This window comes from Rousettus aegyptiacus, unplaced genomic scaffold (assembly GCF_014176215.1).
Source record: "Rousettus aegyptiacus isolate mRouAeg1 unplaced genomic scaffold, mRouAeg1.p scaffold_m13_p_9, whole genome shotgun sequence".
In the NCBI taxonomy this organism is placed as follows: domain Eukaryota; kingdom Metazoa; phylum Chordata; class Mammalia; order Chiroptera; family Pteropodidae; genus Rousettus; species Rousettus aegyptiacus.
In genome coordinates, this window is record NW_023416312.1 from 76,666,888 (window position 1) to 76,694,119 (window position 27,232).

General features: G+C 36.2%; 1 protein-coding gene across 9 annotated transcripts in view; it reads left to right on the forward strand.

Annotated features, from left to right (window-relative positions):
* Positions 1-27,232, forward strand: part of GRIA3 (glutamate ionotropic receptor AMPA type subunit 3) — a 346,637-nt gene that overhangs the window by 267,848 nt on the left and 51,557 nt on the right. For all 9 annotated transcript variants that reach the window (XR_004952901.1, XR_004952902.1, XR_004952903.1 and 6 more), the window contains 2 exons: positions 457-833; positions 10,207-10,405. Coding sequence is in view for 6 of the 9 variants with exons in the window: in XM_016136089.2 (XP_015991575.1) it covers positions 457-833; positions 10,207-10,405 (576 nt within the window). In the remaining 3 variants the exon portion in view is untranslated. The remainder of the gene's footprint in view (positions 1-456; positions 834-10,206; positions 10,406-27,232) is intronic.

The following is a 27,232-nucleotide window of genomic DNA, read 5'->3' on the forward strand; positions in this document are numbered from 1 at the left end:
CATGGTGGGGAGGAAGGCACATATAAGAAATATGAACTATTATGCTTGCCCCACAAGAATTCCCAGTCAAATGAGGCAAATAAGATATAAAAGCATGAAAATTTTTTAAAGAATTTTTTTTTAAAAAAGCAAGATTTAAACAGTGATATTTCACAAGGGAGTACAAGTTGTGTTGCAAGGTAGCAAAAAATTTAGGAAAAATAATTGAGCCAGTTGCCTTAAGACAATATGTCTCAGAGGACAAAAGGCCAGCAAGTGTTCTTTCCTTAATTTACCATCAGGTTAAAGCATTTTAGAACCCATTGAATCTACTACTTTTCTAACCAAAGCACTGACAAATCAATTGGTTGTAGTGATGTAAGACTTTATATTTCTACCAAAGAGGTATATTAGGTGTCAAATGACTGATGGAAATACTGTCTCTAAAGTAAAAAAAAAAAAATTTTGTTTTTCCAGAGGGCTGATATAGCTGTTGCTCCACTCACTATAACATTGGTCCGCGAAGAAGTCATAGATTTCTCAAAGCCATTTATGAGTCTGGGAATCTCCATCATGATAAAGAAGCCTCAGAAATCCAAACCAGGAGTATTTTCATTTCTGGATCCCTTGGCTTATGAAATCTGGATGTGCATCGTCTTCGCCTACATTGGAGTCAGTGTAGTTCTTTTCCTAGTCAGCAGATTCAGCCCTTATGAATGGCACTTGGAAGACAACAATGAAGAACCTCGTGACCCACAAAACCCTCCTGATCCTCCAAATGAATTTGGAATATTTAACAGTCTTTGGTTTTCCTTGGGTGCCTTTATGCAGCAAGGATGTGATATTTCTCCAAGGTTTGTTTCCATGTCATACCAAATGTCTCTTTGCATTTTATGGCCATGATCCATTCATGCACAACTGGTATTCGCCCATCTCAAGTCCAGATTTCTTTCATTTAACATTCCATTTAACAACAAATTATCATCAAGTCATTTTGTTTTCTTGCATTCGTGAAGTGAGTATATTATTCCTTGGGTATCTTTTGTGTATTTCTATAGTATTACATATTTAAACACATTATAACAAACATTTGAACTCTGGATAAAGGCAACATAGCCAGCTAATATTAATATTATCCAAATAAAGTTAATATTAAACCTTAATCAGATCGAACAGGCATTGTTTCCTCATAAATTGAGTTAAAACATTTCTCATTTGTTCAGAGACTGAATCTAGAAAAAAAAAATTTAAAAAGAGAGAATTCTTCCTTAAAACCCTCCTATCTTCCCCTTTCAGTGTCCTTCCTTTTTCATTTTCTTCTCAGACTGTCTAGAACTATCCATTGTAATATCTTGTCCAAGTTTTATAACTAAAACTATAAGACTTCTAAAAGAAAACAGGAGAAAGTCTATGTGACCTTGGATTGGACAAAGAGTTTCAGAACACAAAAAGCACAATCCATTTTGAAAATTGATAAACTGGACTTCATCAAAATTCAAAACTTTCATATTTCAAAAGACACCAGTAAGAAAATGAAAAGACGAGCCACAGACTGAAAGAAAATATTAGCAAATCATGCATCTAATAAAGGATTTATATCGAGATTATATAAAGATTTCTTTAAACACAATAGAAAGAAAACAACCCTATATTAAAAATAAACAAAAGATTTGAATAGACATTCCCGCAAAGAAGATATACAAATGGCTAATAATCATATATAAAGATGTTCAACATCATTATACATTAGGGAAATGTAAATTAAAGTCACAATGAGATACCTCTACACATCCTCTAGAATGGCTGTAATCAAAAAGACTGACAATATCAAGTGGTGATGAGGATGTGGAATTACTTAGCTCCCATTCATTAGTGGTATGAATGAAAAATGCTACAACCAAATTGGAAAATGGTTTGGTGGTTTCTTATCCTTAGACATATACTTAAATTATGACACAGCAATTCCACTTAGTTATTTACCTGAGAAAAGAAAACATATCTACAAAAAGGCATGCACAGGTGTTCGTAGGAACTTTATTTATAATAACCAAAAAGTGGAAACAACTCAAATGTCCATCAACAAGTGAATGGATAATCAAAATGTGGCATACCCATACAATAGAATACTATTCAGCAAGTAAAAAGAACAGACTATTGATGCATGCTACAAAATGGATCAACTTTGAAAACATTATACTAAATGAAAGAAGCCAGACACAAAAGGCCACATATTATTGAATTCCATTTATTAAATATCTCATATTGTATTATTCCATTTGTCTACAACAGGCAACTCCATAGAGAAAGAAAGCACATTAGTGGTTTCCAGGGGCTTGGAGGGAGCAGAGAGGGGCTAATCGGGACCAAGATTAGAATGAAGCAAGTGAGGGTGAGTAGAGCATGTACAGGGATCAGGTCCAGTTTTTATTTAAATTTTTTCTGTCATCATGAATTTTGGGCATTAATTTTGATATTTTACAAAATATTGCATTACAATGCTATTGATCTTGATTAGTGAGACTTTTGGCACTCCCTTAATTTTTATGCATGGGGCAGACACCTCACTTGCTTCACCCTAGCCCCAGCCTTGTCAGAACTGATTACAAATGGGCATGAAGAAACTTCTTGGGGTAAATGTTCCAAAACAATTGTGGTAATGACTGCACAACTCTAAATTAACTAAAATCATTAATTGTACACTTATATTCATGAATTTTATGCTATACAAATTTTATTTCAACGGTGCTATTGAAAATATTGAACATGAATGTCCTAGATCTCACTTACTTAGTTTAAGTGTTAAGTAACCTAAATAGAAATGGTGGTGAATTCATAATCATAAAATATTGGAAACAAATGCAACGTCTTTATAACCAGAAAAAAGATGTTTTTTTACAGAAATAAAAAGTTGTAGCTTTAGTAAAATTGATTGTGTATCCAAATACTGACCAAAATCAATCATACAAACACAAAGGACTTTACCTTTAGAATATAAGGACTCAGGAGGTCACCTACCATATTTTTAAAGTATACTACATTTTGATATTATCCACTTAGATCACAGAACATTTAAAATAAAGTTTTGCAATATGCTTTATTGGTGACCATCTTCAGTAGCTTTTTAGCATAATGTGTGGAGCAAGCCTCATTTGTCTAAGTCACACTTTTTTTGCCACCTTCAATCTGTTTGATCAGATTCTCCAAATTATTTCACTCCCTGTTTCATTTGTGATATCACCTGGGACTTTATTTGTTTTGCTAGTTTCTTTTCCTATTTTTTCAAATATTCACTTCAAGAGATTAGGATTTCTGAATGATTTCATAATTGAATGATTTTTAACATGGCCAGGAATCTGTTTTGAGACAATGCTAAATTAAGGCTGGAGATTTTATTGGTTTCTTTAAGTGAAGTTTCAAAACTAAATTTGTGATGTCTCCACTGGAGTGCTGCATACTACTCTGTATACTTAAACAGGGCTCTTGGCCATTTGTTTTTCAAAAAAATTTATGCATATTGCTTTGTTAAGTCATAATTTAAAGATAATAACCTAAAAATAGCAAGCTGGACAGATTTTTTTGTTGTTGTTATTTTGGTAGCAGAATTTAAGCTGTGGCTCTTGTGTGGCACTGAAATACGTCTAATGCTTTTTTTTAAAGATACAGATTTTATTATACTGCACTAGATACTGTAATACAGAGCAATAGCTTTCAAAATTTTTGACCATGGCCCTCAGCAAGAAATGATCCATCACAACTCAGTACACATATTTGTATGTAACAAAAGTTTTACCAAACATTACCCTTACAGTAAGCCATGCACTTTGGTATTTTCTATTCTATTTCATTTTTTTAAATGCTGGTCACAGCTCAATGGAGCACACACCTTATGGAGTAACACTGGTCTAGAGTAACAAGTATTATCCTAATTGTGCTTTTGAATAATAAATTATTACCTTTATGAGCTCTATACTTTTTACAATAAGGGTTATTCCTCCCAACACTGTCTTTTGTGTCCTTCAAAAGAGATTATGTCTTTAAGCCTCTTGATAAATGTTATACTTCTTTGCATATTTATTATATACCAGTAAGAAGGAAACAAGTTTCTCTTTGTCTTGAGAGCTCTATTGGTTATATATTTGTGCTCAATTGTATAACAGCAAGCCCCACCAAAATGCACTTGTCTATTAACAGGTTTCAAAATTCCTGATAACAACATAGTTGCACTCTAAGATTTATGGTTGTCTTGACTGCAAACATCAACATTATACTATATTTCTGCTTTATTCTGCCATACTTGGAATGTGAGCATGCATTGTACACTCTGACTTTTCTCAAAATTAAAGCAATTCAAGGAATCACAAAAGACCATTATAAAAAAAATTATCAAATATATCAGGAGATTTCAGAGACAAATGAACTCAACTGCTTCCATTTACTGAAGGCAGAGAGACAACAATCTTCACTGATCTCCCATCATGTGTGAGCACTTTACCTACATTATCATGTGGATTTTAATCCTCAAAACACTGCCACAGAGTGAGCATTATACTTATTTTTAAGTTGAAGAATGTGACACTCAGGTTAAATAATTTGCCAAGCACACAGCTAATAGCAAAACCAGTGTTCAAATCTAAAACCAACTCCAAAACCCATGATCTGTTCAGTGCTCAGAGAGATAATGTGATGGAACCCAAGGTCACAGGGATTTTAAGAGCCAGCAGAACAATTGTTTCCATTATCACACGCTGCATCTCACTACCAAACACAAGGTGCATCACTTGTTCCATTCTTTTCCTCGTGTTCATACACAAGAGCTGTTTCTCAGTCTACCAACCTCTGATTAACCTGCCTTTGCCCTTGTTTTTAAAGAAAGTAGGCAGTGAGCATGTCAAATACTGCTAAGCATGCATTCACTCAAAAAGACTAGGAAATTAGCAGTAAGAAATCTTGAGGAAAACTGAGCGTCATTCCATTTCTACTAAATAAAGCTATTGACAATAACCTAGAAGCTTAAAGAGTCTGTCAATATTAGGTTTGATATTTTCAACTACCCCAATTGTTCAGAGTGAACAATTCAGCTGGAGAATAAATCACCTTTAGAGAGAGTAATCAAAGTAATAAGCCGAGGTTATAGCCATTTATGAACTGATTTGTTGGGGGAGTCAGGGTAAGAAAATATGAGGAGATTCCATTCAACCCTCTTCCTGTAAGCAAGGTATGGAGAGCTAGGCAGTAGATGTAGCCAGATGGAGGGAACATAATAGTTAAGTATGTGGGTGCTAGCATTAGTCTCATTAGATTCACAATCTGCTTAGCAGTTTTGTAACTTGGGGAAGGCTAATAAACATTGCTAAACCCTGGTTCCGCATGTATAAAATGTAAAGCACAGCACCTGGTGCATAGTAAGTTCTCAATAAATGTTAGGTATTATCATTTTAATTGGTTGTCCTTAACCATCCTAGTTTTACAAATACTAATAGTTAATGTTACATTTGCATTTAAGTCCCTAAAATTCTCTAGAAATGTAGCCAAAATTTTAGTTCCAAACAGCTGGTTTCTGATGAGAAATAACCAATAATATTCCTTCTTGAATCCATATAGTGCTTTCCTTAAGGGTTACATCACTTACAAATATTTTGATTGTATTATCCCATGATGTCTTATTAATATTGACAGGAGGTTGCATTTTTTTAACCTGAAATTTATTTCATTTTAAAACTTTGATAGAATTGCTTTGCAGTCCTGAGTCTAAGTCTTTCCAGACAAATGCTCCCCCTGCTGAGTTTCTTTGAAGCTGCAGGACATCTGAGGGCTACCCGAGTTAAAGATGTGAGGACTGTGGGAATTATAATGCAGAAAATGGAGAAAACACACTAACTGGACCCTATTGCTGTGTGCAAATCATTCCAAAGGCAGTACTCTCTTGTTAAGTTTTCGAGACATCAAATACTTTGGGGGACAGGGTATAGATTTTTGTCCAAGTTAGTTGACTCATAGATCCTCCTTTAAAATGAAAAGTATATGCAGAATAATAAAAGACATGAAGGAGATAAAATAAATGGATCAAAGACAACAGGATATTTTGGCTCCATTTTAAGCAATATCTTTTTTCTTTGCTGATGTATGTCTAGTGTCTTCATTTCGCAAATTCACTTCGAAGCAGTAGTGATGTGGTAATAAATTAATGATGTAATAGCAGGATTTTTATTACAAATATTTCATGACTTTTCTGGCTAAAATCCATATTTTTCAGTCTTTGAGAGGTCGTTACTTAGTCCCATCAGAAAAGGCTATAAGAGCCAAAGATTGATTCTGCACATTTTTTAAAAAAAAATCTGTCACAGACATAGAACTGAGCAGAGTACAAAATTAGGCATACTTTGAAAAAAGAGCAGGGAAAGGGAATAATAAAGAGTTTGAGCAAAGGAGAATCAGTTTGAAGTTCCAGCTCTTCATTTTGTGAAGCTGGTAAAGTGCGCATTTCAAAATTTACTTACAGGATAAAGGTTATAGCACATTGCTTACTTTTATTATCATTTCAGAGGTCATAAAAATACATTTTATTATTAACCAAGAAACTCTAGTTTCTTATAATTACAGAGAAGAAGAGTAATTTTGCAGTGTTTTTCTGTCTATTTTTCTCTTGTTGCTAATTTAACTTCATGTCTCTTCTTACATTTCTTCAGAAGGTATGATGTGCTCCTTAAAATGTATTTTATAAATACTAAATGTTCATCATTTTACAGCCATTTCATTAAGCTAACCTAAAAGTCTGTCTTGTGCAATGAAACTATTTGAAATGAATATTAAACATTTTGAAACTGCATTAATGGAGGAAAATATTCTGGAAAATGACAGGTCTTTTTAACGCAACTATAAAGTCGTGTCTTGTTTCAATAGATTCTTTTAAAAATGTGATGGAGCTGACCCATCAATCAAGCATGTGATTGTCTAATTCAGCTATTAAAATAGCCAAAATAACCAGATTATGATGTGCAGGCTTGATTTTAGATCATAGAGACATAGCCATAGTCCATTAGCCTCAACAGAATGGCACAAGTGTAATTTCTATAAAGTTCTGTATTTTTCTCTATATTTCAAGTAGACAGTGCATAAACTATTAGTATTTGGAGCAGCAGAATATACCCTCTTTCCATACCAAATCATGATTCTGGAAATACTCCAAAATCAGTTTTCCCCTTGGTCTCAGTAAAACCCCACCATTCCAAACAAGAATGACATTTACAGTTCCATTCCAAATGAACAACAGATAATAAACAGTAATTATCCAAACATGTTTGGTTTTCCTGAAATTATATTTCTCAGTGTTTGTAGGAAAATTGAACCTTCTATAATTTGCACACCATTCTGGATTTTCTTATACAAATTATGAGTATTTACAACAAAAATGTGGGCATTTCTGTATAAGTACAGATTATTTCCTGTTTCTCCTCTCTGTGCTTCAATTTCTTTATCTGTAAAATACCTGTTTTCTTATCTGTAAAATAGTACTTAACCATAGGGATGGAAGATTAAAAGAGTTGATATATATATAAAGCAATCAGAGTCTGGTACATAGAAAGTGCTCAATAAGTGTTACTATTATGATTATCATTTTTATTATCCTGTTACTATGGATAATATCTTGGAGCATTAATCTTTTATATATTAAATTATTTCCATAGTTAGATCAGTCACAAATAAATTAAATGTATATGTCCGGAATGAAGAAAGACTGTGAAAGGTCCAAATTCATAATTGAAATATTGTGTAAAGTTCTAGCATGTGGAAGTGTGACACCTTCCTGACTCTGATTAAAAGGGAAATGTTTCCAGTTGAGATCCAGAGAGAGTATAACTGTCAGTTAGAAAAATCTGTTGCAAAGCAGATTTTCACATCCAAAAAGCTAAAATTGATTATGTTCAGAAATAAATAAATAAGGGTTGTTTTAAGCATACAGGGACCAGTAGGAATAACAAACTTTTTAAAAATCAAATAGTTTTGTTGTAGTTAATCAATAAAGAGCAATATCAAAATACCTGCCAAAATTATTTGGTCAGACTGCAAAAATCTTAAACAACTGAATTTTTCAGAGGCTAATAAAAGGTCATTTTGGGACACAGGAATTTAAATGTGCTTCAAAGTGGTAAAAATGCAAGTACAAACAAAGAAGAGCTTGATTTGCCAGCTTTCAATCCAGAACTTCCCTTTTCCCACAAAGCCTGGAGATGTGCCAAGCTCCTACACCCATTCTTGACTTTATGACAGAGTGGATTCTTTTCCTGTGAGTTTTTATGGGCATGAGAAAACATAACCTAACCAGGATGAAGCCCTACCACAGAGCGAAACTATTCTAGGGATAATGTGGCAATTTTATAAAACCTACAGACCAGATTATCATTTCTGCAGACAAAGCTAGCCTTCACCAACATTGTGAAAGGAAGTTTCCTCAGTATAAGCCATTAACCATTGTTGAGCATTCAATGCCCTTACACAACCCCCTAACTTCCCACGGACCCTCTCCCTGAATAGCACTTATCATGTAGGACCATGACTCACAATTTTGGCTGTACCAGAGTTCTATAACAATACTGCTGCTTAGGTCCAATCCTCAGAGATTCTGATTTAATTGGTCTGGGGTGGAGCCTCGGTATGGTTTTTGTTGGTTTGCTTTATTTTGTCTCCAGCTCCCCAGATCATATTGATGTGCAGGCAGAGTTGAGAATCACTAATGTAGAAGAACAATATTTCTTAGTTGGGTCTACAGACCACTGCAATCACTGGTGATATTTAAGGGGTGGGAGCATAGGTGAAAAAGGTAAAGGAGATTAAGCAGTACAAACTGCTAGGTCTAAAAATAGTAACAGGGTTGTAAAGTACAACATAAGGAATATAGTCAATAATATTGTAATAACTAAATATGGTGCTGGGTGGGTACTAGACTTATCGGGATTATTTCACAAGGTATATAAATGTCTAATCACTATCATGGACAACTGAAACTAATATAATATTATATGTCAACTATAATTTAAAAATAATTTTTTTTAAATGCAGATTCTTGAGCACTCAGATATTCTGAACCTGCATTTTAACACACACCCTCAGACAATGCCAATGTACAGTTACATTTAAGAACAAAATTTCCCCTTTTTAAAACTTACTCATCTTCTGTCCCATTCACTACTAATTGGGTAGACTAATTCTGAATACTGTGATAATGGGTGCTGTTGAAGTCAATGTTACATTTTGACCAAGCCTCCTGAAGAAAATGGCAGAAGGTAATCTCAATAGTAAGAATTTTTATGGTAGACCACTGAAGGTGGTTTTGTTTATTTGGTTATTGGCGTGAGAAGGGTAGACAAACCTTTTAGTGCCTCTCATATCCTATTATACAGATAATTTCCTGCTTAATTTGAGGCCTGCCCTGTGTGCTAAGCCTTGTTAATAAAAGGGAAGAGTTTTCATCCTTGAAGCTAAGCTCCTGAGCCGCACTAGCCATTTACATAAAGATAATAATAAATATTATCTTATGGCTCCTTGCCTCATGGGTGACCAACTCCACAATATGTCAATGTCTTTATTAAATTTACTAAACTCAAAGTAAAGAGTACTCACCAACACCTACCCATTTCTCTTTAAATATACAAACATTCGCGACTGTTTCTCCCATGACATTAGTGATTTCCAACACTGACTGCACACTGTTATCACCTGATGAGCTTTAAAAAATACATATATCTGGGTATGACCTCCTAGGTTCTGAGTTAACTGGTCTTGGTTGGGTCTGAGTATGAGATTTTTAAAAAAGATCTCAGGTGATTCTACTGTGCAGGCAAAACTGAGAACCACTTGCCTTAAAGGAAATGGAGCAGTGTTCCACAGGTGTGCCCAGCAAAGCTCACAGGAAGAGAATCCAATAAGTACAATTTTACTACATGTAAGCTGGAGCCAGTACAAAGATCTTTCCTTCAATAAAAAAAACCTACTTTGAAAACCTCATAGGCCTAAAGAACATTATGCATGTATCATCATCATATGCCATCATGACATGAGGTGTTGTTAACGTGTTACTTTTGTTTGATGTGTTAATTCCTTGACATCATCTACTCCCCTCCTTCATTAGCTACACTGAAATCGATCCTCTTTCCAGAAATAAAAATAAGGATTTCTTAAACTGAAATTCGGCCCCTCTGGGTCTGGATTGGTCTTTATTTTGTTTTGTAGGTCACTCTCTGGGCGCATTGTTGGAGGAGTTTGGTGGTTCTTCACCCTGATCATAATTTCTTCCTATACTGCCAATCTTGCTGCTTTCCTGACTGTGGAGAGGATGGTTTCTCCCATAGAGAGTGCTGAAGACTTAGCTAAGCAGACTGAAATTGCATATGGGACCCTGGACTCCGGATCAACAAAGGAATTTTTCAGAGTAAGTTCTTCATAGTTAATTGGGTCTGCTGGTTTTCATCTTATCATCTCAGAATGACAAATTTACAGTGCTCCTAAGGGTGGGTTTGGAAATGGTGGGAGTGTAATCAAGGCAGAGCATCTTAAATATAGCATTCCTTGGTTAGTGACCTAATTCATTGTCCTTTAGAACTCAGACTCCTGTGCAACAAGTCACGAGCTCTAAGCTTGAATTCCCAGGTTTGAAACCCAACCGCGTCACAAAGTGATTGTTTGTCCTCGGGAAAGTCATTTAACTTCTGTCAGTCCCCTTACTTGAATAATGAGGGGACTGAACTAAATAATATATATTCTCTTTGCTAGCTTTTACAAAAGCGTGATTTTATGTCTCAGCAGTTCACAGAAGTTAGGTAACTGACTATCTATGACTCTGAGGTATGATGAACTACATATTACATATTCTATTTTAGACATTGGTTTTCTATTCAAATGTATTACAGTTGTTTCAGGTATTCATGTATTTACTGATAATTCAATTTTCAAGGAAGCTGATAATTATTTTAAGTTCATGAATAGACTTATTACCCTTTTCATCTCCCCCTCCATAGGCCAAACCTTAGTGGGAAAACAGCAAGTTGTTAACTTGCAAAGGTTAGTAAAGCTGCATAAACACTGTTCAGAAGAAAGATGAAAGGAGATAGAGGCAGAAAATTATAGAAGGGTAATGTGATGAATAGACCACTTTTACATAAACTATCAAGATCTTTGTTCTATAGCAACTGGACTATAAGAAAGGTTATCAATGAAATGTTTTAAGAACTCAAATGTTTCTTCAATTGCCCCAACCAGGAAAATATGGTGGTTTTGATTAGAAAACAGACTCCTTCTATGCATTACCACTACCTGCTACCAGCAGTGTTCCAGAAGCCACTTAGTAGAAAGGAAACATTTAGTCACTCTCTTCAACCAATAATCAAGTTATTGAATGGAAGGTATAATTACTGACTTTTCCTCAAAAGTCCAGAATAAATAGATTTTCATACCCTGAAGGAGAAATGGTTAATTCTGGGATCCTGCAAGAATTCTCATTGGCTCTGGATATCTCTAACTCACTTCTGCCACTGTTGACAGAGCAGGTCATAATTCCCAACCAAAGAGGGACCTACTACTAAAAGCATTAAAATGATATGAACATCCTCTGGAACTAACCTAGCCTTGACCCTCTCTACTATAACAGTACTAGAAGCTCATCTGGGAATAATCCCCTGTCCTCATGAAATCACTCATACCTTTCAGGGCAGGAAGCCATCTGCTGAATAGTTAGCACATAATCAGCTCCATGGAAATCTGGTTTGATATCAACTTTAACAGAGCTTATGTTTACCTTCCCAATAAGCTTCAAGTTGCTATATGAGGTAATTGACCACTTAGGCTATCAAGACACCAGATTAGACCTTCTGACAAGAAATACCTGTTCCACTGGAAAGCATTTTTCCTTCAACAACGATTAGAAATTAGGAAGATTTTTTAAATGGTAATCGATAGATGGCATCAATTCTCATTAAGCTTTCAAAAGCCATTCATCCATGTTGCAGGTAAAGGAGGCTCTCTGGGAAGAATAGCACAAAGGCTTGAAAGTGTAACTAAACAGTCATTGTCCCCATGCCCAGACCCCATCCCCTACACATTTTATGTCTTTCTCAAAAATCAGTAAAGCGTCTACTAATCCATTCAATGATGGTTTCATTAAAGAGCACCATGTAACTGAAGTCAATTTGAATCAACATTCAATTCTGGGCAAAGCTATTACCACATTCTAATTGATTTACAGTTTCTAATGCTCACCAATTCCTAGTAACCTTTACAGCCAATGAGTAATTTGTATGGAAATGGAACTGTTCTGAAAATCTGATAAGAGAAGGAGCTGGATATTTCAAGGTATAAGGAAGTGCAAATCATTTTGTAATTCCCTCGTGCCACTTATTCTTTTCCTCCAATTGGTCACCAGTGGCAGCACTAGGACTCTTAGGTAATTTCCTCAGGGCAGCATACAAAGGTTGATGATCTAAGTATGGAAGTGAGCAATATAGAAAAATGAACTCTTTTAGCCTGCTTGTACAAAAATGTTATGTAAACCTAATAAAGGGTAAACTTGGTATTCATATCATACGGGGAGGCCCAATCAATTGGTTTTGAAGCCATTTGTCCTAAGTCCTCTACTTCACCCTCCTTGAGCCCCATAGATCAGAGAAGGCAGCCAGCAAGAACACATCATCTCTCACTCAGGGACTTAACTGCCCTAGCATGTCACTTCTCACTCAATTCTCAATAATTTCAAGGCAATTTTAAGAACAGTAACTCCTCTACATATGGGACCTCTGACGGCATGCTTTCTGAACTTTAGGATAAAACAAGATCACATTTAACTTTTGTACACATTACACGAGCTCATTTGTTTCCATTTGCACTCCATCTTAAAACCACAGGGATCAAATAGTAATACCATAAAACAGCCTGGAGCAAGCTCTCTAGTTCCTCCACTAAGAGAAAGAAATAAATACAATAAAATTTATTTCTAATTGCCCTGCAGACATTTTACTCTTCCTGGGTAAGGCTGTCATTTAAATAGTGGTATTTTTAAGTGGTTCTTTTGTTTCTCTCATTTTCTGAGCCATCCTTAGCAGTTAGCTTACAAATCACATAAAGTCACTGGCACAGAGGGACCTGTTACATCAGGAAAGACACACAACTGGAAAAGACATTTGAAATATTACCAACAATCCTGTTGACTTTAAAACTGATTTCCTTAGACAGCAGCTCCAAAACTAAATGTTCCAACCAGAGGTGGAGGTACCTAGGCTAAAAAACAAGTCGATAGTTTTATTGTCATTGCCCAGAGAAATGCCACTATGATTTGGAAAGCTGCACCAAAATGATCATTCTCCACTAGGTCTTGGAAATTTACCCTGATACAGATTCATGTTAAAAAGTAGCACTGGCAGAAAAAGCAATTTCAAAATTCTAACTTCAGACCCCTAGTAATATTAGAAGACAACTACAATGCTTGATTTCTTTTCCAGCTACTTGGCCATATCCTCACTGAAGGTAGTTCAGGGAATAAAAGGAGGTTTGTTTTTTTAATGAAATGTTTAATACTAATTTTACCCTTTTAAGAAAATTAGCATAAAGGGAGAGGAGTGGGGAGAGATGTGGCTTGCTCCATTGCCCTAGTCAGGACAGAACTGAACTTTGTCTGGAGACCACCAAGAAAATTGTCCCGTCTTCCGAGTTGTAACATCGTAAGCCCCATGAAGCACAACTGAATTACTCACAGAGGATGTTTTGTCTTGACACTAGACTCTGTAATGGTTGTCATAGGTCATTTGAATTTTTAATTTTTTAAATGCAGGCAGAAAAAAGAAGAGCCTCCCAAAGTGATTTGGGAAGTAGTTCCTGCTAATAGTATTTAGATTCTGCTTACATAACCATAATCTCTCTTGTACACACACACATGCACACATACATATTTCAACATTTATTGGTTATCTATATTAGAGCTTTTGAGGAATATAGGAAAAGGAAAAAATCTCCCCACAAATGTACCTATGCTGAATACATTGACATTTTGACATGACCATTAAGCTTTATTGCAACTGAGCTATGTACACAACAGACCTCCTTTTACCCCTTAACCCATCCCCTTGCCTTAGGAAGTACATCAAACTGTAAAAATCCTTTCATTAAAAGCTTTCTCACCAATTACTATGGTGAATTTGAAATCTTGACAGATAATACACCTAGACAACCACAATCAAATTTCATTAGTTTGAAGACACATATGATGTGACCAAATGTTTGAGGACACAGACAAACCGCATACTAGGGAACACATAATAGCAACAGTAAGAGACAATTTGACACCAAAGAATGGTAGATCAGAGACATTTATTGTACATACTACTTGCCAATTATTTTTTTTTATTTTGACATGGGTGTTTGGATGCCACCTTATCAAAAGAAGTCTTACTTGCCTATGTCATGTACCACATTAACCAGCAACTCTCATAGACCTTATATGACTACAATCAGAGGTGAAGTGGCTGGCACAAGGTAAGGGAAGCTGAGACCTCGTCAGATAGGCCTCTGGAAGAGAGAAGGTATATTCAGACAGCTGTTGGCCTTTCCAATCCTTTAGCAACCAGAGATCTGCAATTCCATTGGTCTTCTTGCAGACAAGTCTCAAGTTGTGTGGAAAGGTCACTTTCTAAGGAAGTGAGGTTGACCTGACAACTATGTACACAACTATGACTACAAACTTAACATATGTCACCAAGAGAAAGGAGAAAATGTGTCAACAAAGGCAGGCTAATAATAATGTCTGAGATTTCATTCTTTATTCATCACTCTTTCAATAACTTTTTTTTCGTATGTTCTATGTGCCACATTCCAGGCTAAGCACTGAGGATTCATTTCTACAAACAAAATTAAATTTCTGTCTTTTGGTAAATCACATGAACATACATAGACAGGTTTTTTTCTTTTGTTTACTATATTTGGAAATTATTTTTTGAGATAGATTGACTTAAAATATTGGCATGGCGACAGATGGTTACTAGACTTAGTGTGGTGATCCTATCATAAGGTATAAAAATGTTGATTCACTATGTTGTACACCTGAAACTATGTACTACTGTATGCTAACCATACTTTAATTTTAAAAAATTAAGATAGGCATCTCAGAGAACTAGATGATCATATGTCCAGCGCAGCTGACAGTGTTTATTTCTATGGAGCTACTACTTCCCAGCATGTGTCAATCTATGAGTCTGCTCCACAGTGAATAACAATAGGCTTAATAATACTCCATAACTCCTACAGAAAGGCCAACTACGTGATGAATAAAGCAGAAATGGCCTTTATCCTCTGGGAGCTCACAATCTAGTGGGCTGTCAATTTTCAATGCCTATTCACATAGGTTACCATATTCAGTTCACACGACAATCCTGCAATGCAACCAGAACAGGTATTACTTTAGCTACTTCATAAACACCTGAGGCAAGATGACATTGACATGACCCAGCTCAATGGAAAAGAGCTAGAACTCTGAGCCCAGACTGATTTTCTGAGTCCAGATTAGATCTTCTTTCCATTTCATCTCAGTGCCTTTCTGGTGTGAATATGTACAGAAACGTGTGGTGTTATGCATGAATAAAGCCCCTAGAGCAGCACATGTTAGGTCATCTGTATCATCTCCTGGTTGATCTTGCTTTTATTCCCCTAATGGGTCAGTTAGAAAAGGAAACTCATACACACTTTTAAATGACATTTTCCCACACTCTGACAACTTCGAAAAAGAGCCAAGATAAGAAGGCAAAGAAAAAAAAGACAGTCATAAAACTAGAGTGAATACCACAAACACAGAAAATCTCTATTATTTGTGGTTCGTTATAGTTTCTGATATGCCAAGGATTTTGTCGTGGTGTGGATAAAACTGGAAAGAGCAAGAGAGATGAAAATTATTTCTAGTTCTACATCCACTGATGCCTTTCTTGTTTTTCTTTGGGTAAGGGGCATTTGATCTCAGTTTCCTCATTTGTCAAGGGAAATATTCTCTGCTCTACTTTCTTTATGGGGTTGGCAAGAGGATAATATCAAAAGCTCTTTAAAAATATGAATCCCAGAAGACTTTAGGAAAAGGCTCCACCAATAGAGCAATTAAAGTATAAAGACTGTCCAGACAAGGCTCTGTGGAGATGTAAGGGATGGATACAGTTTAAATAAATAATTAACATATCATAACATAACATAACATAACATAACATCATAACATAACATAACGTAAAACATAACATAACATAACATAACATAACATAACATAACATAACATAACATAACATAACAACATAAAATCATCTCTGCTGGCTCAGTGGAAGAGAGGTGAGTGTTTTTTTCTGGTTTTGGAAGAGAGAGAAAGCTCATTTATATCCTCTCCCATCATTCTAATCCCATTTCTATTCTTATTATAAAATATTGCTACTGACCTTATCTCCTAGTCAGTCCATTGTTAGCCATTTTTTTGTGGTCTACAAATTCAGCAACTTCAACATACATGGTTTAGAGCTGCCCTTGAAGGCCACCTAGAAATTTCAGGTGCTTCAAAGGGGGCATGCAGGCCATCTGCCCAAATTAACCAACCATATGGCTTTCATTAGCCAATCTCCATTAGTCCTCCCAGGTAACCTACTTGCTTATGAGAGCATTTCACAGCCCAGAAAGCCTAAGGGGGTTAAGTCTTCATTCTCTTTGAGGCTGCCAACATTATCAGACAATGCCAGGGTAATTAAAACAACTCCCAGATCTTTGTGAGAACTCTGAAACCCTCTTCCCTAGAGAAATTCATAAAGATCTCACTTTCTTCTCTGACAAAGTCAAATCACCTAATAACCTTCCAATTAGAGGAATGAGGCCCATCTGTTCAATTAGACTTTCCTTGTGTTTACCTGATAAGCCTGAGCAAGTTAGTTATTTACAATCCTCCATCATCACTATGCAGAAGTCTAAAAACTTGACCATAAGGATCAAGTAAAATTTCAACTTACTGAAACTCGCTAACAAGGACATTCAATTAACTAGAATACTAGGTCATGCTCCACTTTCAAAAGGTAAAGGTAATCTATAGCAAAAAATGAACCAAATATGATTTTTTTTTCAAAAAGGCTACTAGATGATATTCTGTGGCTGGATTTATTCCAGTCTTCAACATCTTCTACATTTTTAATCAGTAAGTAAATAAATATTGAGTGTATACCATTCCAAATTAGGCACCAGGGATACAATAGGGAAGACATAATAGAATTCCTACCTTCAAGAAATTGCATTCTATTAAGAGGAGACAAACGGCAAATATGTAAACAAATGCATGTATAAAATAATTTCAGATACCAATAAGTACTATAGGGTATTATGATAGAGAATGATTTAGAGTTAGAGAACATTGTTTTAACTGGGAGCTTGGGAGGGAAAGCCTCTTTAAGGATATATTTAATTAGAGATATAAATGATAAGAAGAGATAGCCATGTGAAAATCTGATGGAAGAGTTCCAAACAGAAGGAATAACAAATGCAAATGTCTTGGGGTAGGAATAATTCTGACAAAATTAAGGGACAGAAAGAAGACCAGTGCAACTGAAGAATGAAATTCTACACTAGAGTTATAGTGATGAAGATTGTGAAAAGTGATCAAATTTAGGATATATTTTGCAAGTGGAGTCACAGAATTTGCTGATGGATTAGATCATATTTGTGGGCAAAAGGGAAGAGCCAAGGATGACTCTCAGATTTTCGGCCTACATTCCTCTTAGTGATATTAATTAAATCTATGAATCCTACATTCTTTAAATGATCCAAGGATACTTGCTAAATTGTAGTACCGAGGGGCTGAAAATGTACACTAGAACTTATTAGGAAACCTAAGTGAGAAAAATAAGAATTCTCAAAAAAATTTAAAAGTCCAGAAGCCTTTAATGACTTCCGCCTGTACTCTTATTCCTGTCTTCTTAAAAGATGGTTTATGATAGAGACATATTTTCACAAGCAACTAACTCCATTTTTCAAAAACATAACTTCCTTTATATTCCTGAGACTGGCACCTCATTTTTGCCACATGACATAGAAGATACATCCAGATAAATTCAGGTGAATTTAGTGATTCTTTAGTCATTTCAGGATTTTCACTCCATCCTCCCTAGGAGGACAACCAAGTCCTGGAGAGTTTATATGATATCGTGTTATCATGGGCAGCCAACTAACCCAGATATCATGATCAATTCCAGGCATTCACTGGGCTATATCATCTAGTTCAGATGTCAAGTAGTCTTTCTCTCTCACATTAGTATATCTGAGATTTAACCATCCAAATCCTCAGTGACAGTGACATTTGCTGCAGCATCCCCTCATTCAGGCCATAAGACCTCTGCAGACCTGACCCTACGGTTCCTTTGATTCTCATATTCTTTCTCCCTCCCTCTCTCTCTCTCTCTCTCCTTCTCTCTCTCTCTCCCTCTCTCTCTCTCTCCCTTTTCCTGCACCATTGTAAGGTTACTGGAAAAGTCAGTTTCTCTCCTTTTGCCAGTCTGGGGGACACCCAGACTTCTCCCAACTCTTTCCTCCTAGAGACCTCATATAGCCATTGCTAGTCTACCATACCAGCACCAAGCTAGATGTGGGATATTCTTTCAGATTCGTCATCCAATGCTATATAGCCTTCTGCTCTGGGATTCTCAAATAGCTAAGAGTCCCATAATCTCCCCACTTTTAGAGAGTGAAGGGTGGGACAAGGAGGGAAGAACAGTACACACAGATCTTCCTCAGAGACTTAAGTCCCAGTCTGACTTCTCTCATACTTCTCTCTACCTCAGTTCATATCTGGCCTCCAGGGGTGGTTAGTCTGGCTCTATCCATCTGCTTTCCAATCTATTGAATATGGCATAAACTTCATATTTCCCTTGTATACTTTAGGTCATAGAATTTTGAAACTCAACTTCTTTTCCTCAAAAAGTCTGGCTTTACTAATTTAAAAGTTGTCTTTCAAAATAGTGTCATTTCTGCTATAAATTTAAATACAGTTTTATTGAGATACAAGTCACATACAATTCACTCATTTAAAATGTAGTTCAACTCAAGATCACTAATCATCAGAGAAATGCAAATTAAAACCACAATGAGATATCACCTTATACCTGCCAGAATGGTTATCATCAATAGATGAAAAAACAACAAGCATTGGTGAAGATGTGGAGAAAAGGGAACACTTGTACACTGTTGGTAGGATTGCAAAATGGTACAGCCACTATGGAAAACAGTTTGGAGGTTCCTCCGAAAATTAAAAATAGAACTACCTTATGACCCAGCAATTGTACTTCTGGGTATCGATCCAAAGAAAACCAAAACAGCAATTTGTAAAAATCTATGCACCCCTATGTTCACGTCAGAGATATTATCAATAGCCCAGATATGGAAGCAACCTAAATGCTCATTGACAGATGATTGGATAAAGAAGTTATGGTTCATACATACAATGGAATATTACTCAGCCATAAAGAAAATGAAATCCTACCATTTGCAATAACATGGATGGACCTAGAGGGTATTATGCTGAGTGAAACAAGCCAGACAGGGAAAGATAAATACCATATGATTTCACTTATATGCAGTCTCTACGGAACAAAAGGAACAAACTAAATGAAATCAGACTCAAAGATACGAAGGATAATCTGGTGGCTGCCAGAGGGGAGGGAGATTGGGGGGCTGGAGGAAAAGGTGAAGGGTTGAAGAAGTATAAATTAGTAGTTAAAAAATAGTCACAGGGATGTAGAGCACAGCATAAAGAATATAGCCAATAGTATTGTAATGGCTGTGTGTAGAGCCAGATAAATGTGGGAGGATCGCTTCATAAACTATGTAAATGTCTAGTCAGTGTACTGTATACCTGAAACTAATATAAAATAATTTTTTAAAATAAAATAAAATGTATCATTCAATGGGTTTTGTATATTACATTATTAATTTTTAAAATTATAATATATAACAAAATTTGCCATTTTAACCATTTTAAGTACATAATTCAGTAGCATTAATTACATTCACAATGTTATGCAACCCCACCACTGTCTGTTTCCCAAACATTTTCATCTCCTCAAACTCTAACCATTAATAACTCCTCATACCACCCCCCCCATGCCCCTAGTAACCACTATTCTATTTTCCATCTCTATGAGTCTATATAGAATCATACAATATTTGTCTTTTTGTGTCTGGCTTATTTTACTTAGCACAAGATCTTGAGGATTCACCCATGTTGTAGTATGTGTCAGAAATTCATTTCTTTTTATGGCTGAATTTCTATATATCCTGAGTCCAGTATATAGTCAGGTGAGTTAATTAGGAAAGGTTTCGAGAGAAAAGGGCATTTTAAGACTATTTGGAGAGAAAAGATAATTAAAAAATAATTCAAGGTGTATGTGAGGATGTATTAATGACATCCTCTCCCCAAAACAACAAAGATAATGATATTATATCATGTTAGAGTTTGGTCACTATCGATTGAGTAACTATTCTCTCTAAGGTTCACACTAAGATTTGTTTGCACAAAATAGTGTACATATATATGTTTGAAGGGGAGATAAAGGTGGAAAAAACAGTTTCCAAGAAAAAAATCATTGTTTTGAAACAATAATATCACAGTAGAAATCAATATATAGACTTCCAAGGGTAAATTGGAAACAATTGCTTGAGACCAAAGAATTCTGAGTACTATCGTATTTCTAATTTCACAATTCACATTTTGCATATGAAGATAAGGTTCGTTAAAAAGGGACTCTCCAGAAAATACTTTACTTTTTTTAAAAAAAAAAATTAGTTTGAGTAACCGATGTTTAAAAGTTTGCTCCATTTATAGTTTGACAAATAATGCCAAATTAAAAGTGATTTCATAACCAGTCTTTCATATTTAAAAACTATCCCCATTATATTAAACATTATTTCAGCCAAAATAAGCATATTCTTTCCTGAATGTGGTAGTATTAATGGGGTAATCATTAAGAGATTCATATTAAAGCCCCTGTGCACAAAATTTTGAAGTTCAATTCCCAAATATTTGTACCTTTCCTGCACCTTTCCTCCAAAGAGACAGACACACATATGTATGCATGCACACACATGTGCACATGCACACATGCACGCATGCACACACACACACACCACAATTTAGGTAATTATGATTAGCAATGAATTTGTTTATTATATATGAAAGCAGCAAGGAGTAAACTTCTCCACTGACCAAATCTCAAAGAACACTTTTATTTTATTTTCTTGGCTTGGTGTTTTATCCAATTGTACAAACAAGAAGGCTGAGAATAGTATGGTTAATGATTGAGGAGAAATATAATTAAATTCAAGGAGACTTGGTTAAATTCATGAAATACACATCCATAGAAAGTAGTTAAAGATAAGGGACAGGTACTTGAAGAATACCTCCAGATTTTCGGAGTTGGCATCAAGAGGAAAACCATGGCTTCTCAATGTTCTCTTTTGATCTTGTCTTAAAACATTCCTATCTGGATTTGCCCAAAGAGCTGACCTACAGGAACTGGTTTATAAATTTTTACAAGATTGTTTCCCATATCACAAGAACTGAAACTAGTTACCTTGAAGAAAATATGCAGTGATAGACTAATTAGGGTTATCTTCAAATATTTGAAGGGTAAACATTTTAGAGATGTATTGTTCTGTGAGGCCCTAAGGGATAAAACAAAAATTAGAGTAGATATTACAAGAATAAAGATTTTTGCTCATTGTAAAAAGAACATTCTAATAGAGCAATCCAAAAATAGAACAAACTGTCTCCAAAGAGAGTGAACTGTTCATCTTTGAAGGAATTCAAGAATAGGTTAGTGGCCACTTGTCAAGGATGTTGAATAAGGGACTCAATAATCTGATGAATGACTTTACTAGACAAGTGTTTTCTAACACTAGTTGCATATAAATTCATTTGGGTAGCTATTTTAAAATATAAATTATTGAGCCTCATGTATGCCCCCCAAGATGTTGATTCCATAAAGTCCTTTAATCTACATTTTTAAACCAGCACTCCAGTGACTCTAACATAGATCACTTAGAGCCACTCTTTGAGGAAAATTTGACTATATAACATATAAGAGAATTTCTGCTTTGATAATTTAGATTTGCTTTTTTTCTATTAATCCTGTGTAAAATACTCATAGAAGAGGCTAGAGGCTGGGTCTATGGGGCAGAGTGAAGCCTGAATAGAAAGTAGCTAGGGCCTGTCTGGCAGAAAAAGTTACCTGGAAAGTGATCACAGCTTACTAGCTGAATTGTAGTCTCCTCCTCTGAGTATTCCTGTCACAGAGGGAGAAAAGGCCAAACTTTCCTCTCATCAACAGGTGCCAATAGGAAATGATTGTTTCAGGGCTGAAATTTGAAGTTGAGCTGGCACAGAGGCTTTAGGGTGTCCTGAGTGCAGATCACCATAGGGAAGCTCAAGCAGTACTACCTAGGTGGAGACCATGAACAATAAAAGTTACGAAAACTAAAAATAAGGGAGAAATAAGCCTGCAGGGGAATAATTCCCAGAAGCTTCAAAGCATTTACAATTTTGACCTAACATTTTCTCCTATAATTCTTGACTCCCTTTCCTTTTCATTGTGGGTCTTAGATGACCAGGACTGTTTTATCAATGTCTTTATGGACCCTTCAGCATCCCCATGATTCGAATTTCCTATTCTAGAGGTCTGCAAACGTCCAGGTCCAAGTGTTGGTTATTGGTAGAGATTTTCAAACAGTATGATCTAAGTAAATGCTGTGGGTAAGAGGAATTTCTTAGGAAAAATATGGGACAGAATTGGAAAATATACCAGGAACTGAAAACTCCTACCCCTTAAAGAGAAGCTCTCTCCTAGTTTCTTGTAATTGCCTCTTACCCCCTTTCTCTTTCCTTCTCTTACCTGCTGGGTCTGCAGTGGTCATAGCTGCTATATTAGTGCTTTTACAGAGGGTTCAGAGAATCTCTTACCACAAATGTCCCTACCTGGAAGAATTTAGGTGAACATCCCTAAGTGCTAGTCAGCATGGGAAAACAGAAGCGATAGAAGCTGGCAAGACATAGGCGCATAAGAAATTTCATAAAGAGAAAGAAAACAAAAAGGGACAGAAGGAAGAGATTGCTCAGGAGCTTGGAAACTCATGCCAACATGACAGAAGCTGCCTTACAAGCCTCTCTTTCTGTCTTCTTCCCCCACTTAACCTGCAGGGTCTCAGGTTGCTGTGTTGGTATTTTTACAGAGGATTCAGGGAATCCCAAGCTCTAAAATTCCCCAGGACAGTAGATAGAAAAACAGAAGAGCTGGCCATCACATGGGGAAGTTCAAGTATTAAAATATGGTTGGAAGCTATGGGCAAGAGATACATCCTTAAAAGTGAAAAGGGACAGAATGAGAAATTGCAACAAGAGCTTTTTTAAATTCTTGGCCATTAGCCAGAGCTTTTTCCTATTATCATGCTACCCTCAAACACCCCTGCCCCTTGGTCCTTTTCCATGCCTTTTATTATGAGGCAGCTCTACTGTGCTATTATCTTTCAGAGGCTTCAGGGAGCCTCATGCCTAAAAGTTTCCAACCCAGAGGGCCTTAGCTGGGTAAACATGAACCCAGTCGCCAGTAAGAGCTCAAAATTAGGAGGATATAAATGCTATCAGGAAGAAGAACATATTTTAAAGCTAGTACAGAAGGAAAAGATGGAAACCAGTAGCCAGGAAATGCCTGTCCTTCAATAAGAAGTACTTTTCTAATGTACTACTCCCTATTCTTTACCTCTGTTCCCTTTTCCTATTTTAACCTGCTGGGTCTGGATGCTGGGAAACTAATGTAATTGCATTCATTTCTTACAGACGCATTAGGAATACCAGAGCTTTAACCTCCCCCACATTAGGAAACGTGTTGAGCGGACAGCCCCAAGTACCCCTATTGGTAGAGTAAAGCCTCCTGTGAGTAAGTTAAGGTGATTAGTGAGGGGAATTTGAGCTGGACTTCTCACTTTGCTATCTCTACCAAGGCGGGTTATGAAGGACTCATCTTTCTAGAAAAGAGTGGTATGGTGGACATTTGTAACCAGACTGAAGTACTGGTTCTTTAAGTCTTAAAGAAATAAATGAGATTGCAGTGATCTTTTCTCCCTTCCTCCCTTTGATTAATTCTACATTGTCATTGCCATTTTTACATGCTATTGGTATTCAGTAAATAGAGATGTGATGGGCCAGGGTAGTAGTAGAAGCATTCCAATTTCCAAGCAGGAGAGAAATGCTTTCAAGCCCAGAAACCAGACTGCCTAGCCTTCAGCCACACTGTCGGTTGAGAAGCAATTGGCCAATTTTCTAATCAGTGCAAGCTATGGGCTTAATACTTAAAAGGAACCATTCCTCCTTTTTAACCTCTTTTGGGGTGCTATCATCTCCCAAACAAAAGTGTGATTCTGGTTTACTACAGAAGAAACATTCTTTTCCCCTACCCCAAACCCTTGCTGAAGAGTACTTTTTCTCTTTTTTATGGAGACCAGATCAGGTTTTGTAAGGCTAGTGTCCGATCTTTTTCACTCTATTCCACTAGTACCCTTGCTATTACTATGAATACCTACCTCTTCCAGTGGCCAATAGCACTTAGGGGATGCAATACAGCATCCACTGTATCAGAACCTCCAACTTGAATCACTTTGTACTGGCTTTTTTTGTCTTTCCAGGCAACTGTGAGCTCATCTCTAGTCCAGAGATTAATTAGGATGAGTTAAAATCATTTCTTATCTTTTAAGGCTTCTCTTTTCTTCCAAAACCTTTGGCTGCACAACATGGCTGGACCTTACCTCAAATAATCCATATATCAGACAATTCACAGCCGAAAAAAAGCAATAAATAGGGGTTGAGAACTTACATTAGGAACATATTCTTCTCTGGAAAAATGGAGATCCCCCAGTGCATTTTGGTGATTACAGATCATTAACTGCTTGTCAGAGAAACTGAAGAGGAGGACTTTCAGATATAAACATAAAGCAGCTCATGCATCAACAGAAAAATAAAACTTGATTTTCAAAAATGAACCTAATTCATGGCAGAGTTTTCTTCTAGGAATTCATCTGTTACATAACAGAAGGCATACACTTATCTAAGCAAAGCAGCATAAACCAGAGAAAAGAAAATTCAAAGGTGTTGAAAAACTAACTTACTGAGATTGAGCCAATCTACATACTTGTGGTTATAGCATTCCAGTCTAGTAGCTAAATTCAGAGTCTCCCTTACAAACATGAGTCACTCTTTCAATATTTTTGGATCCATATCTTCTTGGCTCTGTACTATATATTTAGCATGTTCCATGTTGCCAAGACTGAACCAATGAGAAACTAAAAATTCTGCATTCCTTAATTTTGTGTTTAAACTTATAAATTTAATGTGGCATTAATGGCCTGTTTTGTATATCTGTTTGTTTGTACCACCTGAAAAATTCATTTAAACCTTGGAAGGACAGTACAACTCCTTCCTGCTTCTTATTAATAACATAGTTTTCAGTGAGTGGATAATGAATGACCTGGATAGAAATCAGTAGAAATTCAGATTGACATTAGGTAGAGATGGAGTGGGAAATCCACTCTCCCCACAACACTGACAAGCAATATCAAGACAGAAGATAAAGGCAACACGCCTCGAAGAGAGATGACTGTCAGGGAGGGTTCTTAATTAAATATTCTGTGGTCTTTACGTGAAGGACTGTGAAGGAAATGTCATTCTAGTGGAAATTTAAATTTGGAAATGACTTTTAAAATCTTAGGTTAATAGAAATAAGCAATTTAATTATGAAGAACAAAGCCAGACAACTCTTAGCCACAGCTTATGAATAGGATAAATTTAAAGGAAATAGTTCCTGTGTATGTCCAAGGGATATCTGCCCAAGAAAATAATAGAGCATACCTTTCTCTAGAGAGAACTTCATAAATACAGGCTGAGTAAGCTATTCCAGATCTACAGATTAACCTTGAATAGGGCAGGAGTTATGCCCCCTCCTCTCCTGTCCCTCAACCTAGGCTGTGGGCAACCCCTCCAAGTGGTGCAGGAAGGACTGTCATTTGATGTAGCCACCACTTCCATCATAAGAGCAAACAATAAAAATGTTGTAAAGCAGACAAAGTAGTTCTTGGTGTCCTTTTGCTGCCTTTTAGTACCTCCCTGACTTCTCCTTTACTTAAGCTGTAGACGTGCATTATCCAGTATGGTACCCACTAGTCTCATGTGATTGTTTACATTTAAATTAATTAAAATTAAAATTAAATTTGGAATTCAGTTTCTCAATGGCATTATCCAAATTTCAAGTGGTCTACAGATAGATATATGTGGCTAGAAGCTATCATATTGGAGAACACAGATATAGAACATTTCAGAAAGTTTTATTGAAGAACACTTCCTACTATTAGTTCCTTTAGCTCCTTAAGCAGATGGACCATGTCTTCCACAACTGCATCTCCTAAAGCATTCTACCATAGTGTCTGATACACCTATTGAATGTCAGAGAAACTTAACTATGTTTCTAACTTAACTAAGTTTCTTAACTAGGTAACTAATGCTTACTATGTTGTCAAGGACAATGTTAAATTCATTATAAGCAATTTTTGATTTTATCATTGAAAGAACACTATGAGGTGGGTCCACTACCATCCTTGTTTTTAAAATGAGGAAACTAAGACTCGGTGAGGTTAAATGACTTGCCCAAAGTCACATATCTAATAATTACCAAAGCCTGGTATTTGGGGACTCAGGATCTATGTTCTTAACCACTGTTCTATGCACCAAAAGAAAACACAACTACAAATTTAACCATGAACAGGCAAGCCTCTTGTAGACCATCAATAACTGGGTGGCTTTTCCACAGCACTCATGCTTTCCAAGGCAGAATAAAGTCAGGGTGATATCAAGACCTAAGCATGAAGAATGGGGGTATCAAGAAGTACATTAATTTCTTTTTGAGTGTGGGAATCAAACAAAGTGGCTATCAGACTACTTATCTAAATGAAATAACAGCAAAGTAGTTTTATCTGCCATTTTGCATATGGGGACCATTGCCTTGGTCCTCAGTTATGAAGATTAGCGAAACCTAATCATTTTGTGAAGTTACCCTAATAGGATGCATTTGCCAGAAGGTTCTGTAACTTGAGTTTCTATGCTGCAGAGTTTGTGCCAGGACATGAGAATGGCAGAAAATCAATTTTCCTGCAGCTTTCGCACTCAGTGCGTTTGCCA